General features: G+C 32.2%; 1 protein-coding gene across 12 annotated transcripts in view; it reads right to left on the reverse strand.

The window, feature by feature from the left end:
* Positions 1 to 22,869, reverse strand: part of Hnf4 (Hepatocyte nuclear factor 4) — a 290,760-nt gene that overhangs the window by 24,093 nt on the left and 243,798 nt on the right. For all 12 annotated transcript variants that reach the window (XR_011952009.1, XR_011952008.1, XM_072543888.1 and 9 more), the window contains exon 6: positions 19,461 to 19,581. Coding sequence is in view for 10 of the 12 variants with exons in the window: in XM_072543888.1 (XP_072399989.1) it covers positions 19,461 to 19,581 (121 nt within the window). In the remaining 2 variants the exon portion in view is untranslated. The remainder of the gene's footprint in view (positions 1 to 19,460; positions 19,582 to 22,869) is intronic.

Raw genomic sequence — 22,869 nt, forward strand, 5'->3', positions numbered from 1 at the left:
GGTGAGAAGATCGTTTTGTTGTAGTTTGTATTGGATAGTACATATTATAATTGTTTGTAAAGTAACATCTTCAACTTGCTGTTGCAACTGACGTGCAGTCAATCGTGGATTATTAGCTGATGTGCAACCCAGAAGATGACCACAGTATGTATTTGAACTGAAACAATTTTCTTCTTTCTGCAACGACCTGTACGTCGAAGGTAAATCTGTAACCTGGTGTTGATGAATAATCCATTAATCTGTGGTGTTAAATTCAACGATTGAGCAATTTGTGTTGCATTACAGTTCAGGAGTCATTAATAAATTATTAAATTGCGCATATCGTCTGAAATACCGAGTAATTTTTAGATTAAAAGTTAATATCATTGTAAACTGTAGAACTACCCCCTTTCGCAAGGATAGTCTGCATGCTGAGAAGTCAGGTGATATAAGCAACCTTACTCGGGGATACAGTGTCAGCACAGGTGAACAGACAGATAGGTAGTCAGAGGCTGTCCGCAGATAAGTCTTATCTCTTATCATGTGCTGGGCTATGCGGATGGCCTGTCATCTTAGTCCATGACAACTTGTTTGTACAGTCAGAGATACAACGTAATAAGTATTGTAACATGTATACATGTAGTGTATTAAATCCACTAGAAGAATATAACTCTGTATTCCAGGCAAATATTTTTCCAATCTTGCATTATTCAAGAGAAATTGTCATGAGGATTTGCGAAGCGGATCGATATATGTACAATTAGTCAAGCAGCTGTGGGAGTACTTAGGAGCGCTAAGGTTAACTCAAGACTAGTGTGAGAATGCCAATGACAGCTCGATAGATTCGCTGAACATAACAGTGTTACACTGGGTGTCAATTTATCTGGGAATACACAACAATGAAAGAGGTTATGAACTTGCCAGATGAGGATAAGCTATAAAATACTTCGGTTCTGAGCCGGTGAGACCAGAAAAGAAAGTAGGAGTACCAAAAAATATTGTCTGCGAACGGAAAAAAAGCCTGGATCCGAAAACAACTCTGACTGAGAAATTATTTTTAGTTAAGTACATGATAAAATGCATATTGGACGGACATACGCTTATGGAGCTAAATTACTGCGGAAAACAAGCAGAAATCAGCTTAGAGTGACTACAGGATTTCTTAATGGACATGTGACAGTGAGGAGACAGCTACATATAATGGAACTATTTCATGGAGACTTAAGCTGCAGACTCTGGAGACTTTTGGAGACCACCAAGTGACCCCAAAAACATAATAGTACCTATTCACTAGGTATGACCAAGAAAATATATAATAAGACAATTAGCTGCAGTGCGGATAACAGATATTTATAACAGATGGTTTATAGCAAACGTTTGAAAATAATGATTTCAAGACCATGTCCTACAAAACTGCATGTTGTTAGTGTGATAGTGTCTTTTGTTTACATACATTGCATAGTAATATTCATATATAGACACCTATCTTTTGTGTTTACACGTGTTCTAGTGAGAACTTTTATGCAATGCAAAAAACGGTTTCTAAACTAAAATTTTTTAACTACTTCTTGGTCGAATATTGTTACTTAACTTTCTAGATTTATATTTTCTTTTTCTTAAGAAGCCGGTAGAGCCTTACGCTACGTAACGAATACAAAATAATTATAATTGAAGCATAAACCATGCAGTGTGATGAAACGGAAACAGTAAGATTTATAATGTATATGTATAAGAAAATAATACATGTAAATATAAAAATCAAGTAAATATATGTTGTAGATATCACTACCGAGCTGCCACAAAAAACCGTATCAAAAAAATATGGCTCTTTACCCCACAGTGTTTTCGTCAATATGTGTTAGTGTTAAAAAAATTAAGTAGAAACCTGCACCTGAGAAACGAAATTTACTGTCAAAAAATTAAACTTTGCATTCTGCCTTCAATGGTAGGTAACATATTTTTTATTCGCTAACTTCGGTTCTTTGATATCTTTTTCATATTATCAACTCTACCAGTAAGTCATAATAAAAGATATGATGAGTCGTAGTTTATTAACAATATTTTCTAAGGAGTAAATAAACAATTTTGAAAATGCTATTTATCTCAGTTTAATTTCACTTAATTATTTAACAGATTTGGCTACTTGGTATACATTTGGCTATACATTTATTATAGTGAAGGTATTTCTGTATTTATTGTCTATGTAAGAGTTTTATATCTATAGTTAATTCGACTACTTTATAATACATTTGTTTCAGAGCTCCGAAACAAAGCTACCGTTCGGAGCACCGGCTACAGCGTATTCTTCTTCTTATAGTGCCGTGCACCTATAGTGCGTTGGCGAATTATCTTAAGGCCAGACGTCTCTCTTTTGCGGCATGCAAAAGATCGCCAGTGTTATTTATGCCTGTCCAGTTCTTTATGTTCCGTAGCTACGACATTTGTTTGCGACCTACTCCTCTCTTGCCTTCAATCTTTCCCTGGCTAATTAGTTGAGTAGTATTTTTTCCTCTCAGAATACGACCGAGGTATCCAATTTTTCGTACCTTGATCAAATTGAGTAGTTCTCTCTCAGTATTTGCCTTTCTTAAGACTTCCTCGTTTCTCACCCTATCTGTCCATGGTATGCGGAACATTCTTCGCAACGTCCACATTTCGAAGGCCTCCAACTTATTAATGGAAGGTACTCTTAACGTCCATGTTTCCATGCCGTATAACAATATGGACCATACATAGCATTTAACATCCTGTAGCAGAGATTGAAGGAAAGATACAGCGTATTATTTAATTATAGTTATTCAAATTTTTTTTTATAATCTTTTGGATGTAAAATTATATTAATTGTTGGGATCTTACAATTGTACAATTAATTTGTTGCCCCACCTCCATTTCTAGTAGTTCCTACGATACATATATTATATGAGCTTCTAGTTTCAGCTTTTTTTTTGTTTACATAATATATGCGCTCTGGAAACTAGCGTCTTTAATATTGATCCCAAAAAATGCCTGTTTTTCTCCTAGAATGAGCCCTTCCCAAGCTAATTTTACTGACAAATAAGGGTCAATCTTTCTCCATTGCTTCTTCTACTTTGCTTGGTTTCTTACTTGTTCTTTGCTAATTCCTCTTGTCTCTAGGATTGGAGTTACATTATCGTCCCATGTCTTCATTGGCCTGCCCCGTGGTCTCTTAATTTGTCTTCTCGCTCCCATAGTTGTTTAACTGGTCTTTAGTGATTCATTCTAATCATGTGTCCATACCATCTTAGTTGGGCCTCTTCAATTTTCTAAATAATTGGTTGGACCTTAAGATGTTTTTTAACTACCTTATTTCTAATGCTGTCCAATCTGGTTATGCCCATTATTATTCTAAGAAACTTCATTTCTATGCTCTATATTTTCGATTTTAATTTATCTTATTTTATTATCTTATTTTATTAAGTTATTTTAGTTTATAACTTTCACTACCAAAAATTAAAATCGGCACAAACACCGTCTTATAGATGGCTAATTTGGCTTTTTGTGATACGTTTTTTTTATAAAAGCGTACTTTTTATTGCGTGGTAAATTCGAGCAGCACTTTCTATTTTCGAACTTATTTTAGTTTATTCAGTTCCTCTGTTCTCTATTTACACTCCAAAGTATTTATAGGTTTCGACTTGTTTGAGTGTATGTCCGTTAGTTTTTATCTTTGTTTTTTTTTTCGCATACCATTACTTTCGTTTTCTTTTCATTAATCCTCAAGTTTCGTTTCATTAATGCAGCGTCTCATACTTGTAAATTTCGATTAAGTGCTTCTTCGTTTATTCCAAATATCACAAGATCGTCTGCGTATACGCACTCTGAGATCCACACCGCTTCTAGATTTCTATGTCCGGCATATAATTTCAGTGTTTCTGTTCTGGTTTCTTTAATTATGCCATCCAATACGATGTTAAATAGTATGGAGCCTAGGACTCCTTCTTGACGTAAACCCTCATTGACTGTAAACTCTTCGGATTTCATATTATCAGTTGTGACCCTGTTCCTTGTATATCTAACACTCATAATGACTTCCCTGAGTTTTTTACACGTTTCTTTTTTAAGCATATGTCTATTACCTTTCTTGGAGTACTATCAAATGCTTTTTTTTAAGTCAATAAAGGCTCAATATATCTCAGTGCTTGATTTCCGTGCATTTTGTATAAATTTCTTGATACTAAAAATGTGATTATTCCACTTTAGAATCAACTCTTGTAAAAGACGTTTCTCTAATAGTCTCTCTAAAACTTTGTGGATGGGATGCTCAGTAGTGTTATTCCCGCCTATCTCCCTTTTTGGAGATGGATAGACTTTACTTTACTTTATCGTGTCCGGACATGTCATTCATAAAATTTCGGCCCAGTATCGGGCTACGTCGGTTCCATCTTTGTTGGCGAGCCACAAATCTTCGAGGGTACATCGATGAGGACAGTTTCTGCATGTAAGAAGATGTTCCATATTCTGTATTTCTCCACAGTCACAGTTCACATCATCTTGGTCGATTTTTCCCCATTTTGCCATGTTTGATTTTACTGGAGCGACCCCCGTTCTTATCCGATTCATAGTTTCCACGTGTTAAAGTCTAGGGACTGGCCGGTCCATTGAACCTGGGGAAGAGGAAAATACTCAGGCGGTTCATCCTGCACTGTTCCAAGGAAGCTTTTCCTAGATTTTAGTCGCTTTCGTGGTGTTCGAGCTTTGTATAGGGCATGCCGCTCGTACGCGATCTGTTTAATTTTCTCTATGTGCTCTGCAACGCCTCTGCGTGTTGAGGGTTCTGCAAAACCCGCTGCTTATATAGATTTGAGAGTGGCGTTGGTTTCATGCACCCCGTTACTATCCTGCATGTCTAATTTAGCGCAGTATCAACTTGTTTGGTGTGGGCAGATCTGCTCCAAACGGGGTACGCATATTCAGCAGTTGAGAAACACAGTGCCTGTGCCGTTGTTCTTAAAACGCCAGGACGTGCGCCCCATTTACTTCCCGTTAACTTTCTGAGTATGCTGTTCCTAGTTGTTACTTTCCCTTTCGTTTTTATGCAATGTTGTCTGTAGGTAAGGGACCGGTCCAGAGTTACTCCAAGATATATAGGTTGGTTTGTGTGTTCTAATGTATTACCATTCCACACAATTTGGAGTTTTCGCTTGGCTTCCTTTGCGCGAAGGTGGAAAGCGCAGACTTGAGTTTTAGAGGGATTGGGCCTCAGCGAATTCTGCAGGTAGTAAGCTGTCATTGTTTTTCAGGCAGTTTCGAGTTTCTTCTCCACTTCTTCAAAACTATTTCCTTGAGCACATATTGCAAGATCGTCAGCATAGAGGAAGTGCTTGGTTTCGGTCGGCGTAGGTTGGTCGTTTGTGTATATATTGAAGAGCATTGGTGCTAAAACACTTCCCTGTGGAAGGCCATTTTTTTGAACTCTCCACCTACTTACTTTACCCTCCAGCATAACGAAAAAAAGTCTGTTTTGCAGTAAGGAGTATACGACCTTACCCAGATGGTGGTCATTGAGAGTGTCGTATAATTTGTGGAGCAATGTTTTGTGCCTTACTGTGTCATAGGCTGCTGTCAAATCTACGAAAGCAGTCCCTGTTATAAGTTTTTCTTCAAAGCCCTCTTCAATGTGTTCTGTTAGTGCGAGGACTTGACCGATGCAATATTTGCCGGGTCTGAATCCTCCCTGTTGTGGGATGAGGTGCTTGTCGACATTTTTTTCTATTCTGGCGAGTATGAGTCTCTCGTATAGTTTAAAAAAGTGACACAACAGCGAGATAGGTCTGTAGCTACTGGGGTTTTCTGGGTCCTTCCCTGGTTTTAACAAGGCTATTACTTTAGATTTTCTCCATGATTTTGGAATTTTGCAGGTTTTGCAGCACGTGTTATAAAATTGCAAGATCCAGTTTTTTGCTCTTTGGCCTAGATGCTTTATTTGTTCACTGCATATATCATCCACACCTGCAGCTTTTCCGTTTTTCAACCTGTTTATACCGTCGTGGAGTTCTTTTAGTGTAAAAGGAGTACCTAGGTGGTTTTTCTCCGAATCCAATCTTCTTCTAGTGTTTGGGCTCTTATATCGGTTCGTAATTCTTCCATTCATAAGGATGGATAGAATAACCCACACTTCCCAATCTTTTGCTCGCACTCCACTCCTTACTGCAAACTTTTGTTAGCAATTCAATGCCCTTGTCGCTCAGTTTTTGGAAAAACATTAACGCTGTGATTTTATCAAATTCAGCTGCCTTACCTTTCTTAAGTTTTTGTATATATATTTTTTTTATTTCTGCTACAGTTATTTCGCCTGGATTTTGGTCTTCTTGCTCTACAAGTTCTGATTCTTTTTTCACTAAATAATAAGTTTTTGCAGTAAAGTGTAGGTAGTTCTTAATGTCGCTTTTCGAGGTAAATACCCGCAGCATGTAAAATGTACAACATTCCAAAATCAGAAATATATATATATATATATATATATATATATATATATATATATATATATATATATATATATATATATATATTTGCAGTTGCCTTTATTTGGTTTTATTTTTTTTTCACCTACCGTAGCGCGTGGATACAAAGAAAAAATTATAGTAGCTGTTTATTGCTTTTATTTGTTCGACGACGTTTATCGTTGATTAATAAGTAATGCGGTAGATATACTAAAAAGTTTCCAATGATAAAACTCTATACATGAATTTACCGTCATTAGCTAAGTATTCTTGCAAAGCAATTACTTGTTTTACAGAAGTAATAAAAAAATAATGTAATTAATAAAAATAATTAAAGACCGTAAATCACGTTTCAAGGTAACTAGTCGGTAGCAGGTACTTTTCTAGGTGTATTTAAAATTTAATTGGGTCGAATAAATAAGTATCATATACATGTAATTGTTAGGTTGATATGTAGATGACAAACACGGCAACTTTTATATTTTAAACTTGAAAAATCGAACATAAAACTTCACTATTTTATTAAAGAAACATATAATCCGCTGTGTTATTTGGTTTCTTTAATGTGCAGATAAAACAAACACTGTTTTTAGTTTCTAGTAAATTTGTCACCTTGGTTATACCGGGTGGTGATCGTCAAACGGGCCATAGGAAACTCAATGGGAAAATTGTTAAATTCCTGCTTCTCCAAGTATTTTACACAAAAAGTAATGAGAAACTATTTGTAGAGGAGTAAAATCTGTATTGAAAACAAATGTTAAAATTATTCTACGAATTAAACACATTCCAAAATTTTGCAAAAGTATAACATTTTTGCCAGACTATTGTTGTAAAAGTTAGGCCACAAAATGTGCAGAGTGTGTATAACGGGTTGCGTTCGGTTACAATGAAGATGTTAACAATATTTGAATTCTCAATATTTTTATTTTATGATTTATTGTGTAATAAAGCAATATAGTTGATAAAATGTACTCAGTTGAGGAGAAAGTAGCAATTGTAAACATTTTTATTCTGGCAATAGTGTGCGCACTATCAGTTCTTTATTTAGAGTAAATATCCCAATAGACAAATTTCAAGTCATTCAACAATTCAAAGGATTTTTTTGAAAATACTGGGGCTCTACAAACAATATTGCTGATTTACCAAAAAATTTAGAAAATCAAAACCAAATCAATGTATTAACAGCAGTAATTAAAAATTATACAATAAGTTCTCGAACCATTGCAGACCACTTTGGCATTCATAATTCCACAGCGATAAAAATAAATAAAATAAAGAAATAAATTCCGCTCGTATAAATTTCAATTTCATCAAGAACTACAAAAATGAGATGCTGAGAGACGAGCGGAATTTTGTTATGACATTTTAGAGGAGGCTACTACAGAGAGACAAATTAAAAAAAAACATTTTGTTTGGCGACCAATGTTGATTTATATTAAATAATAAACTAACATTTTTAAAATTATAGGATTTGATACACAAGAAAGTCTGAGAATATTCTGAAAAACAATATCCAATATCGTCGAAAAACAAATGTCTGGGTATGAATATTTGACACAATATTATTGAACTATTTTTCTATGAGGAACATTTAAATTCAGAAAAGTTTTTGGACTCGCTACAACAAGAGATTTTACCAATACTTGCAGAAATAACTCCAGATAAAGAAGAAATTTGATTTTAAATGTATGAGTGCTCTGCGGGAGGTTAATTTTTTAAAAACAGTTTTAATAATTGTTTGACTATATCTAACTGTAACATTAAGATATTGATCCCGATATTGTGGCCTCCAAGATCAGGAGATCTAGCTCCAAACGATTATTCTATCTGGGGGCATTTAAAATTCAAAATTTATTCTGCCAGGCGAGAATTTTACAATCGATTGAGATACTGCTTAGTACAAAATGGCAGATCATTTGAACATATTGTTACGGCAGTTCCATGATATTTATTTCAAATAGTCAAAGTCCATTGACGAAAAAGAAGAAGTATTGAAAAAGCCTGGAATTTTCAAGATGTTATCGAAAAATCTTGAAATGTCTAATGAAGTTTGGAACGTCTGAAAATATATAAAGACAGATGTTGTTGACAGTTTGGGAGAGTGGTATTTTAAAGTTTATAGTTATCATCTTATCGAAAGCTTAAGTATGAATAGTGCTGAGATGGGAATGACTATAAACGCTAAAAAAACGAAGGACATGCTAATTACAAAAAGACCACAAAATATACATCACCTATTGACAATCAATGGTAACGTGATAGAACAAGTAGAAAAATATCAGTACTTGGGAACTTTGATCAATGAAACCAATGATCATAATGCAGAAATAAACAGGCGAATAGATCAGCATTTATACGAATGAAGCCACTCCTAACGTGCAAAAATCTAAATTTGGAGATCAGACTACGTACCATTCGCTGTTATATATTTTCAATATTATTATATGGAGCTGAGACTAGGACATAAAAAAAATGCAATTTAAAAAGAATCGAGGCTTTCGAACTCTGGTTATACCGCAGAGTATTAAAAATATCATGGACTGATAGAATTACAAATAAGAAGTACTGGATAGGCTTGGTAAAGAAACAGAACTAATCACCACTATACAAACCAGAAAACTGTAATACTTAGGCCACGTGATGAGGGGACCAAAATATGAAATTTTGAGACTCATCATACAGGGAAAGATTCAAGGAAGAAGATCTGTTGGCTGAAGGCAGAACTCATGGTTAAAGACTCTCCGTGATTGGCATCAATGCAGATCGATTGATTTGTTTAGAGCAGCAAGCTCAAAAATAAAAATAGCCATTATGATTGCCAACCTCCGTAGGGAGACGGCACTCAAAATAAAAAAGAAGATGTTTTAATTGCAGAATAGGGTATTTGCAAAATAATCGCAGAAGTCGATCCCAGGCAAGGATAGAAGAACCAAATAATGAGGTCATAAGGTCGCTTAGATCGACATAGAAGCCCGTCACATAGTCCTACTAGAAATAGTAGTACATATATGTCTCCAAGAAATCGATTTCTCTTAAGTGACTACAGAAGTGACAAAGATACTCTGGAATCTGAAGTTGCACATCTGAGGGAGCAACTAGCGATTAATAAAAATGAAATAGAAAAGTGAAGAGAACATATTCAAAGTCAGTGTCAGCTTGAAGAAAAAGAGAATGTAACTGAAGAGGTAAGTCTCCGGAGAACCACAGTTATACTGGAAGAAGATAATGATCAGACTTTCCTGAAAACTCTTAAAAAGAGTCAAAAGAAAGATAGTGACTCAAAAGTCATACGAGAATTACTTAAAAATGGAATGAGACCTATTTTGGTAAATAACAAAACACAGTGATAATATAAAGGCGTACTGGGCTCGATGATGGAAATCTCTGTATCTTTCCAACATTCTATTACAAATCGTTATTAGATCAATAAAAAACAATAAATAATATCCTTATTATACAGAATGACTTGGTGTGGGAACTATCCATGTTAAAATAAGAAGTCATTCTTGAGTTAACATAAACAAGAGATTTTTAAAGTAAAGATATGAATTATTGGATACTAACAATTATTAATTGTAAAAATTTGAAAGAAAAAGCAGAAAAGTCGTGATATGTACATATTGATATATTAACATTGACATTAAAGTGACATTAACAATGTATTAGTTTGGCATTGACAATAGATTGACATTGGCAATCCCTAAGATATTTAACTAGCATAGACAACATCTCTTAAAAAAGAAGTAAACACGTATAATCTAAGAAAAAGTTTTCCTATTACCGATAGTGAAAGTAACATGTATTCGATTTTTAAATTTTAAAATTAAAGTTGTTATAAACCCCACGATTTTTTTGGTAATATCATGCATGTCTTTTGTATAAAACATTTCTATTCAAATCAATGTACGAACATGCTTGGAAACACAATCGTTGTGCAATGATATAAGGGAAATGCGATAGCTAAAAACTTGTTTTTTAACGTAAGATATAAAAAATTAAAAATTGCTATACAAATAATAATGAATATTTTGTATTATGAATATTATGTATCGTTCGATTTTTTGTCCCCATTTTAACAGATGGTTAAACCATTTCAAGATGGTATTGTGCTTTGATAATAATAATGGCGATCTACTACAAAATACAACTAAAGTTTAACGTAAATAATAATGAAGTCTTAGAAAACCAACGACATTTATTGGTGTCTCTAATCATTCAGCATTCTTCTTCTTCTATCTTCATTAGGCGTTTTCTTGGATTGCACCTTCATGTTATGTCTCTCCATCTTTTCCGTGGTCGACCCTCACTTCTTCTACATCTTCTCTCTATCTGGGACAATCGATGGTTGAATTAAGTAACTCATCAGCTGTCACTACCGGTCCCAAGCCCGAATAAAGGAAAATGGAGTCATCAGAACAAGGTAACACTCCATCTCAGGACTATAAATACAACAGTGCTCATATAACCAAAGATGTGTCTCAGATAAACAAACCTGATCTACTGAAGACGGCCAATACAAGTAACCGGATAACGCAAAGAGAAAAAAAAGAGAATATATTAAGGACAGCCACTTGGAACGTCAAATCTCTGAACAAAAGAGAATCAGAACTCACTGATGAACAGATAGACGTATGTGCTATCCTAAAAACGAGAAAAAAGGGAAAAGGCCAAACCATGTTAGATAACTACCTGATGGTATGCAGCGGTGTACCAAAGGTCACAATAGTTAAGAAAGGAGTCGCTATATTAATCAACAGAAAATTTATTAATCAGGTAGAAGAGTGCAAATACGTATCAGAAAAGACTATTGGAATTTGAGTAAGGTGTAAACGATATTGGATTCTAACATTTTCCACAGTCGCCCTCCAAAATTTCTTCCTACTTATCGGGCACCATAAGACGAACTTATCGCATTGCCCTTAGGTATTTCTCCAGTAGTCGTAATGGAGTATAACCCGCACTTCACGACTATACACACCATTGCAAAACACACACCTTGAAAGCCTACATTTCTTATCAAGGATTGTTGACAAGTGACAAGTGAAGATTGACAAGTCTCAAAATATCACCGTCTCAGAATTTGGTTCTTCTGACGTGTAGAATTGCTGCGCATGCCATAATATTCTCAATGAATAACTGATATATAAGACGATAATATATGTGTATTATATATTTTATTATAGTTCTGCTTACCATGTTACGAAGTAACTTTTTTGAGATTGTTTGTTTTTAGCCCCCGTTTCTACCTTGCTTTTTTATTGTCTACGATAGAATATCAAAGGTAGAAAAAATCAAACTAACGATTATTGATCATGTGATATGAACACAATAACTGAACCAGTTAATTCTGGAGTTTCTTTTAGAATTTGTAATGTCAAACTGACAACCAATTCAGACTATCTGATTATCTTGCGAAAAGAACCAAAACATAGTTTACGAAAACAACTTAACTTATAAAGTAAAGGGGCATTAACAATGTGTAGAGCTTCTGCATGTCTAAAATAAGTGTGCAACAATTAAAAAACCATACCAAAAGCTTTTAACCCAGAAAGTGTAGTATTGTAAACCCAATTATAGTGTAAAAAAGTTACCGTACTATCAAAAAAGAATTACATTCAATATAAAACTTAATTCGTATTTTAATTGTCAACATTTTTTAATTACAGTGAATAATAATATGATAAACCTTGTAAAATTCCTAATAAAATACTAATAAAGTGTTTTTAACTAACGCATTGCCCTTGAGTGACATTACAAAGAAACAAAAATAAAAGAAAAAATTACATATACTAGAAGTTTGCCTATTTATGAATCATTATAAATAGATGATTCGTGATCGGAAATTTTTTTAATTGATTCTAGATTCATGTAACCCTTAAGTATATAATTATTTTCATAATAACCAACTTACGTTATTGATTTAATTTTATATACATTTTTCTCAGTATAGTTATTCAGTTGATGGTCTAGAAGAGGTTATACGAGATGAATATATATATAGATATTGATTTTGGATCATCTTCTCTTAAAATACCTAATTCTTATTTCAATGAAGTGTTTATTTATGTTTTATTTTTATATGTGAAAGAATAACCGAAATATACTTTACTTTAACAACTTAACACCCTTTTTGTAGTGTAATCACTACACCTTCTCAGGATATGTTATGGGTACAGTATTATGCCAAGAGATGCAGTGATAGCGTTGGCTGAAGATCTAATAAGTGAAGAACTTCCAAACAATTGAAGATTAAAAGGGGACAAAGTCTGACCAAAAACACGCGAGGGATACAGAAGGCGGATTGGACGCAGCGTTTTATAAATATTACTAAGACAGGGTGGGTCGTGAGCACGGGGAGATAAACTACCGTCTCAGATATTCAGAAAACATGGCTCTTTTGGTTTTTATGTAAAACTGATTGGTCAAGAAGAGTACGAAGACACACGAGACGAGAATGTGAAAGGAGCTATGGCGAGAGTACCACAGTGGAAGGACTGCTTCAACTGATGCTCAATAGAAAAAACAATTAGAACATTATAGCTTATACGACTGCGAGAGTAATGTGCTAGAGGGAAGAGAGAGCGGAAAAGTGCAGCGACAATGTATTAATATGAGATTAATAAAATAGAGGCGATAGACAGCGAAAGAGCTTCTATCGCCTCTAAGAAAAGAAAAGAAAATTTTCAGACACACAGGCAAAATGTCACTTGCAAGTATTTATGACCAAAAAATATATTATAACCTTGAATATTCTTCTAAATAAACGATAGATATGAAACACTGTCAGTTAGTGTACCAATTCCCGCCATTTATTTAAAACAAACAATTTAAATATTTTCTTTTTATTTCGGTAACTTATGAATTACGATGAATGACTTTTATTCATTATTTTAATATATTTTTACACTATTAACAGTTCATTTCAGCCATCTCATCTTATTCTATTATTCTGATCACATTTACTTTAGTATATGTAGTTTTTTCTTAAAAAAGTTTAAGGAATATTATCTGGACGGTTTAGTCGCATAATAAATTTGTCTAATACTATGCCCACTAGCTACTTTACTTTTAAATTCTAAGATTTCAACCCTATGGGACTTCAAATTCGGATCTCCTCGCATGTCATGAATAAACACGATCGGTAGACCAGGGAAATAACGATTTTCCCATGACACTCGTTGATACAGGTATCTGACAACTGTTTTTAATAAATTTGGTGACAACAATATGTAATAAACAATATATCCAAAAGATTAAACGTTCTTTTTTACTTATAAACAATATATAAACAACCATATAAAAGTAGCATTTGAAAGATGTGTTCAAAACATTATGTAAAAACATCATTTAAAAATGAGGCGTCTATGATGCGCCAAATATAAATTGTTTAAAGGCGAAGCGATTTTACTATTTCAAAAACTGAATTCATAAACTCAAATTTATAAAAGTCGCAATATCCGGTTCTAATAAACGAAAATTATTATATTTTTTTAATTTTGGGGTAACTTGTGGCATAGATCATAACAATGCATTTAATTAATTTGTGTAGTGGTCTATTTAACCGAGTAATTTGTTTAAATAATTTAAGATAAATATTTATTGTCTAGCAAAACAATATTTTTGTAACAATAAATTTTACAAAAATTAATTTTTTATTTGAAAATGAAATCTGTAAGTGTTAATTTTTCTTGAATTATGCTTATTATTTTTACATTTACTTTTTCTCAAAAACAATATAAATATATTTTATATAGATTATTCGTTATAAACTTTGTACAATTATATCGACACCTGATATAAAAAACATTGTAACTCAATTTTGATTAGTTTTAGAGGAGAGCGATTTAAAAGAATTTCCACATTTCATTTTTTTTCTTCTTCAATTTTAATATTTTTTTTAGTTTTCTTAATTCATATTTTATAACTTTTCCTCAGCTTTTCAGTTTCACATATCACATTGTTGTTAACATTACAGGTCCTGATTTAGGTCGAGTTACAATACCAAGTTTTTCAAGAATTTTAGGTGAAGATCATTGGAAGTTGTTTATATTTTGTTTATACGTTTATACTATGAAGAATTTATAATATTTGCATAACAATAACCTTCCGCAGATCCAATATCAAAGATAGTAAAATTATACACAAAAAACTTTCTTTTATAATAAAACAATGATACCTCTGATTGGGGTTAATATTTTTACACATCAAGGCAGGCAGATAGAACTGTTGCTGTTTTCTTAAAAACATCTTTATCACGATTTTTGGCTTCACGTGCGGAACATTTGTTTGCAGTATCTCTCTCTCTCTCTCTCTTCCTCTTTCTTTCTCTCTCTTCAATACAAACCTCCCGGAGGAAATGTTGTGGTCATCGTGATGTTGTGTATTTCCCTCTTCAAAGATCTCTGTTTCTGGTCATTGCTTGCATAGGTCTTTGTGCATATGTGCCTGTAATTTGATCGACTCATCTTGTTGGAGATCTTCCTCGTGGCCTTCTACCTTTCCTTGGGTAATAAGTCTTTCCATATTTTCTGTATCTGCTCTCATAACATGTCCAAAGTATTTTAATTGTTGGAGATGAACTTTGCTGGATAGCCGTTTGCTGACTTTCAGCTCATGTAAAATTGAAATATTTGTCCTGTGGTCGGTTCACGAACTTCGTAACATATTTCTCCAACAGAACACTTCAGTGGCGTCTTTCTTTCTTCTTTCCGCTTGTCGTAGAGTCCTAGATTCACATCCGTATGTTTGCAATATGTAAAGCATATTCCTTTTCTATTTGGTGTTTCTCTGCTTTAGTGTTTTATAGGAAGACACTGATTTTTTTTCGGTGTAAAAAGCGGTTTTTCGGTTTTTCTTAGTAAAAAATTTTTGTAACGCCATCCGTTTTCAAGATACAGGGCGTTGAAGAAAAAAAAATTTTACGCATTTTTTACGATTTTGCCGAAACTACTGGCAACATTGTAATGAAATTTTATAGGAATATGTTTTGGAAGCTGATACATCCTATGAATTTGTTTTTATATCTGATTCTCATAGAGGGCGCTAGTTACACGGATCGTACTAAGTATTAGTCAATATAACTTTTTTAAGAATATAATTATTAATCAAAATTTCAAGTAAACTTAAACATCATTCAATTTTACACGAAAAAGGTACTCTTGGTAAAACTCGATACTGTGTACCGTTTTCGGAATATTTTGATTTGAAAATAATGAAGTAATATTTGATGCTGGTACTAATGATAAAGTTCTAATAGGTATACCTCTATTTTCTCCAAGTGTGCCATGGAAATCTGACATTTATTGATTGTTATGACGATAAATCAACAATAATTAGAGTTTTGAAACCTTGTTATTTGTAAAATAAAATCAAAATGTACTCAAATGTTGAATACACTGACATGTTATTAACCTTAGGCGAATGTTTAGGATGTTCTAGTGCAGCTGTGGCACGTTATGCAGAAAAGTTTCCCAGAAGAAACTTAACAAGTAAAAAAACATTTAGAGCCGTTGAACGACGTTGTCGAGAAACTGGGAATGTGAGACCAAATAAAATAAATTCTGGTAGACCAAGAACAACAAGAACAATTAATAAAGAAAATAATATTTTAAATTTACTTGATCAAGATCCAACAGTTAGCGTAAGGAATATAGAAAGACTCTTCTTCAAGTACTTGGCGGATACTGAAAGAACAGCAATTACATCCTTATCATTACAGACAAGTCCAAGAGCTCTTGCCAGATGATCTACCGGTTAGAGTGGATTTTTGTGAAACATTGCAACAAAGGACAGCCCACAATCCAAATTTTTTAAAATGCATTCTTTTTACGGACGATGCCACCTTTACGCGACAAGGTATGTTTAACTCCCATAATGCACACTACTGGTGTGATGAGAATCCATGAGTCAAAAGGGTATCACATTACCAACACTCATTTAAAGTTAATGTTTGGGCAGCAACTTTAGGTAACAAATTAATAGGTTATCATATTCTACCTGGAAATTTAAATGGTGATATGTATCTTGATTTTTTAAACAATTCCTTATTCGAGATATTAGAAGATTTAACGCTAAACGAGCGGAGATCTTTATTTTTTATGCACGATGGAACTCCACCACACTTTGATAGAAGGTGTCGTAATTGGTTGAGTAATCATTTTCCGAATCGATGGATTGGTATGGTAGAGGTGCAGAAGCTCCGATTCATTGGCCTCCTCGGTCATGCGATTTTAATCCTTTGGACTACGTAGTTTGGTCGTATATTAAGGAAAAAGTCTAAGCTACAGAGGTAAATTCACGCCAAGAATTGGAAGAATTCAATGTCAATTTAATGACATCATAGCTGATCCCCTACCGTTTAGAAGGTTAATGGAATCTTTAGAAAAAAGAATAGACTTGTGTATTCGCGAAAACGTAGGGTATTTTGAACACTTCCTGTAATTGAATTTTATTTTATATTCTTAGTCATTAATAAAATTTTCTTCTTGTGAGTTTTGTTTAATTATTAACTAGCATCAGTTATTACTTCATAATTTTCAAATCAAAATATTCCGAAAACGGTACACAGTATCGAGTTTTACCAAGAGTACCTTTTTCGTGTAAAATTGAATGTTTAAGTTTACTTGAAATTTTGATTAATAATTATACTCTTAAAAAAGTTATATTGATTAATACTTAGTACGATTTGCGTAACTAGCGCCCTCTATGAGAATCAGATATATAAACCAATTCATGGGATGTATCAGCTTCCAAAACATATTCGTATAAAATTTCATTACAATGTTGCCAGTAGTTTCAGCAAAATCGTAAAAAATGCGTAAAATTTTTTTTTCTTCAACACCCTGTATCTTGAAAACGGATGGCGTTACAAAAATTTGTCACAAAGCAAACCCCAATTATTTTTCAGTTTTTTACCTACCCTAGAGACAGGATTACCTTTTTTGAAACACCCTGTATATAATTCACCTATTAACAGTTTACATACTTAATTTTACTATTTTTATTTATAATTTATAATATATTTTGAATGTTTTTTAGTCAAGAAAAGTAAATGTAAAAATAATAACCATAATGCAAGAAAAATTAAATCGGACAGATTTGATTTTTAAAGAAAAAATTAATTTTTTTGTAAAATTTATTTTTAAAAGATATTATTTATAACTATAATACATAAATATTTAAGTTACCTATCATTTCATAACCTGTTTTACTAATATCTAATAAAAAGACCAAAGTAAAATTTTGCAATATAGATATCTATTTTACATTGTTTAAACAAATTACTAGGTTAAATAAATAATTCACAAATTAAATAATTAAATTTTTATAGTATACGTAACAAGGTTCCCTAAATTAAAAAAAAAAACGTAAATTTTCGTTAATTAAAACCGGAGATATTGTGACTTTTTTAAATTTAAATTTATGAATTCAGGTCTTGAAATAGGAAAATCAGGAAATAAAAACCCTTGACTTGAGTTTTAAGCATCGTAGGACAATTAACTTTCTATGTTGATGCATCAAGTTATTTTAAATTTTTATAAGCTTCAAATCACAGTACGTTTGTAAACTTATTTTACAATATTTAACATAAATTTTTTAATCATTAAATTATTTAATTTGATAAAATAAGCCTTTACGGATAGTTAAAGTTACAAAATAAAACATTTAATAAATTTTTAAGATTGCTCCAAAATGGTTTAACTTTTTTATGAAAATTTATATTATGGGTTAGTATGCAATGGCCAATAAAACCGAAGTATAGGGTCTCCAGATATTTCCCCCAACTTTTTTGTAATATAATTTTGGATTAAAAACGGGATGTCAATAGAATGAAATACCCCCTTTTAAAAATTAACACGAATTTTTAATTAAAAAACAATACCGGAAGAGTAGCATATGATTTTTTCAAACATCATCACTTTGTTTATAATCAAAATGAAGAGGAACCTAGCGAAAAATGCGGAACAATAAACAAAAAACCCACCCTGAAAGAAAACATTTAGACGAAGTATTTAAATTATACAATTTTTCCACAAAAACAAGCACAAAAAACACATCCGTAAACAAAGTCAGAATCCGGTTTTTTGTAACTACACCAAATGATAGTGTAAATAAAATTACTTGTTTGAATATGTTGAATCATTTTCGTTTTCAACGAGTATAAAAAAACAAGCTATAATATGCAACTAATAGTGGACAAACGATATGTTTTTTATTCCGAGAAATTAATTGCTATCTAATTTACTATAACAATTTATGTGATACATCATTTACGAAACATGGGTAATTAAAATCACGTGTCAACTCACCTGGTGACCTAAAATAGTAAACACTTGCAATAAATTAATTGTTTTTGACGAAAACACTAATTGAACAGGCATCGAAGGCCGGCAATGTTTACAGGGTGTCTCCGAAGATATCCTTTTTAAATTTGAGTTTATAAAAAAACCTAAGATTTACCAGAAATACAACTTAAGATAAAAATAAGTCAAAGACAAATACAGCAGGTTAATCCTGATGAAAATAGCCGAACATTCAGCAATTAACGATCGTCTTAAGGTTAAAAGTAAAAAAATTATAAGATTAAAGTAAGAAAAATGTACAAAGATTCTTTATACTTTTACCAAACTAGACCGCGCAAAATCATCTCGCGGTGTCGACCTTTGTCACATGAATTAGTAGCTAATCACAGCAATATAGTTTAAAGTATTCATCTATGTATACTGTACTGATGAGTCAGAAAACTAATAAGGTTTGGGACTAATTTCTTATAATCGCTCCACAACAAGTTCGAGTCAGAGGCTAAATAAATTTGATTTAGCTTTTAAAAACCCTAACATGAAATCACAAAGAATGCCATTAATTGTAATATTAAAAAAGTTATAATTAATCTAATAAAAAAACAAATTTATAAGACAAAAATCAAATAATCTTTTCATAAAAACCGTCCAGAAAATATGATTCCTTAACTTCAACTAAAACCACAAATTTATTCGTGCATATACAAAAAACCAAGTTTACCTGGACATTCTTTTGTTATTATACAATTATTTCCTAGCAGAAGAACGTCTTTTAGATGCATAGACCTCCTGGCTAATCCTAATAGAAGGTGTTCCCCTGCGTGTGCTCGAAGAAGAGCCACCTAAAACATAACATTTTTTCGATATAGCCATCTGGGTAATATACACCAATAATTACTGTCCTTGTCATATAGTATATGTATTAAAACAAAAATAACCATGGTACAATGAATACACAAGGTATGATACATAATGTTCCAAAATCGGTTCGCTTTCGCGCATGACGTAGTCAAGATCGCTTATTCCCGCAACATTTGAATGTAGTTGTATAGGAAAGACTTTTAATTTTAAGTTTTTTTATATAATTTGGCTAATTTAATTATAGTAATTATAAAGAGATGATAAAATTATGTTATTATAATATTTATCCTTTATAAAACATAGATATCCTTTATAAGACAAGTTTTAATTATCTTTTATTACACGTAGGTACAGGTTAATTAACTTATACTCCAGAGTTCGATATTTCAGATGTTTAAAAAGATACAGAAAAGTGGTAATAAAGGTACACAAAATTTGTACGTACATATATCTACTGAACTAAACCCAAAATCAAAATAAATAATGACAAAGTCAACTTTATTTATATCGAATGAGCTAGCTGGCCATCGAATATGAGTGTAGTGAGGGCACACAATATTGCACAACATTTAAAATGACATTTTTGTAATATTCACACATAAAATTATCTTGGTATTGTTTATAATAATGATAACATTGTATATTTTAATAATGATAACATGATTTAACAAAGAAAAATATGTTATTTTGGAAGATGCTAAATTGATTTCCTGCGAAACAGTTCTTATTGCAAATTGCATAGCAGGCTGAGGCTAATTTCTTACTTAACAAATCGATATGAAAAAACCATTAAGGTTTCATGACTAATAATTAATAAAAATAAAGATTTAGACTTACGTCGTTGACCTAGAAGTAGTAAGAAGCTGCTCAACATACTTTTTGGACTCTCTGTGTTCGCCTCCTTGTACGCGTTTCTTTTGGTTGGTTAACAGTGTAGCCGATGTTGATTTAGGCAAATAAAGACTAGGTACTGCCTCAGGTTTGAGTTTTAGACCCTTTTTAGAAACGTAATTTAAAAGTTCCTGTTGTAGATTTCTTTGGTAATCGTCAGTTTTAAAATGTGTATAACAAATTCTTGCAGTATTACAATTAAAATTATCCTATCTACAACAAGATATAATCCACAGTTTTCTGGTCACGCTACCTTTAGGAAATGTATGAAACCTAAAGATTTTATCTTCATTGTCACTATTGCAACAAGCAATTGCACAGCGTACTTTGAAAAAGGTACAAAACCAGATATACAAAGGCAAATAAAAACTTTCAGTTTTACAAAAAAATACTATACAGTATAAATAAATAGTAACTAAACACCATTTGTATAAAGACACATATATAAGCATATATCTAAATTATTTTTCTATTATAAAATAGATGACAGTCAGTATTGAGATACTTTAAAATATATTTATTATCTCATAACTTTATATATCAAGAGTAGAACGTATACCTAATTCTGAAATTAGAAGAAAAACAGATAGAGTACATACAACTTCTGAAAGAATAGAAACTAGACAGTTAATATGGTATGGACACGTACAGAGGATGGACGACAACAGATGGCCAAAAAGAGCTATGGAATACAATCCAAGTAATAGAAGGAAACGAGGAAGACCAGCCAAGTGTGTTATGGAAACCATGAAAGACAGAGCCATTGATGAAGACACCTGGAGAGATAGAAAAAGTTGGCGATCGAAATGCGGGAAGCGGCAGAAGCTGTAGGATCCCCGCTTATATATATATATATATATATATATATATATATATATATATATATATATATATATATCTCATAACTTGCAATTTGCAATAGTCACCATTGATAACCGATATTATTGTTGAACTTTTGTTTTTATACAAGCTTTCTGTCTTGCCGGTGTAAAGTCGTCTGAAGTCGATATTTATTGTGTTTTGCGTTTGAACTAATTTGTGTCTTATTTTCATATTATTATATTGTTTGATAAGTAAATTTTGCATATAATAATCGGTAGGTTATAGTAATGTGTATATTTTTTATTTTACTAAATTTCATTATAACTCATCTAAAATACCATATTGAATTGTAAAACAGATTTTTCTCTATTGTACTCTATTTTGTTTTTATTTCAGTAAAACTGTTTGGAAGTGAGTGACAGTGAATCAGAATAAGCAAATCTACTACTATTTACCTATTCACAGTATCTCCTCTGCATAAAATTTTTAAATTTCAAGGGATTTACATACAAAAAGAGTACTTATATTATTAGTATATGTATGAAAACAAAAATAAATATTTTGCCTGAATCTCTAGGAGAAGTAAAGGTTTTACGCTACTGAAAATAAATTTTTTATTCAATTATAACCAAAACAAAACATTTAAAAAAAAATTAGATCACTTTTTAACCATAATTTCAAAATTAATGTGTACGTTAAGCTGTAATAATGGGTTCGAGGTGGTTCAGGCGATCTTAACTACGTCACACTCCTGGGCCAGCTGTCAAATGTCATGCGCAATATCATACCTTGTGTATTCATTGTACCATGATATAATATAACTTGTTTAGTAGGGAATTATATTATGTATAATATAAATTATGTAGGTATAATTTTATACATAAATTTATACATAACATAACTTGTTTACTAGCTGTCAAAGATATAATATAAATATAGTAAGGATGCAACTTATGAATAAATACTTGCATCCAAAGTCACGGTTCGTAGACTTACTACGGTTGCCTCTTCCGACTAACCAATGAACATTAAGCCCGAAATTACGTCACGAGAGTACAGTAATTTGAATCGTAACATTGTTAATCGTCGTTTTTATGTCTTTGATGTGTGGAAAATAGTAAAGATAGTTATGAAATAAAGATGTCTAGTGGATTATAATACCTAATTATGGAAACCTGTTGATATGTAGGCAGTTTGGTACTTAAAATTAATCAGAACCGGTTGTTAACGTTTATCCAATGTTAATGCAGGATTTACGTAAATCTAGAACTTCAATCTCCATTTTATACTGAAAATTTGTCGCGTATACTGAATTTACATCAATACTGGATTACCTATTGAATGAATTACCGAATTACATAACTATTTTTTCCATTTTTTTAATATCTTTCCTTCACACTAAAACCTGCGCCTGGCATTCTAAAATTTCATCAATATTATTATTACGTTAATACACAATGAAATTTTAAAGTTTTAACCTACCTTATAAAAAGATACGAAGATACTTTTTAGGTCGAATGATTAAAGGTTTCTTTATATTTTATTATTTGTAAATT

This window comes from Diabrotica undecimpunctata, chromosome 9 (genome assembly GCF_040954645.1).
Source record: "Diabrotica undecimpunctata isolate CICGRU chromosome 9, icDiaUnde3, whole genome shotgun sequence".
Lineage (NCBI taxonomy): Eukaryota > Metazoa > Arthropoda > Insecta > Coleoptera > Chrysomelidae > Diabrotica > Diabrotica undecimpunctata.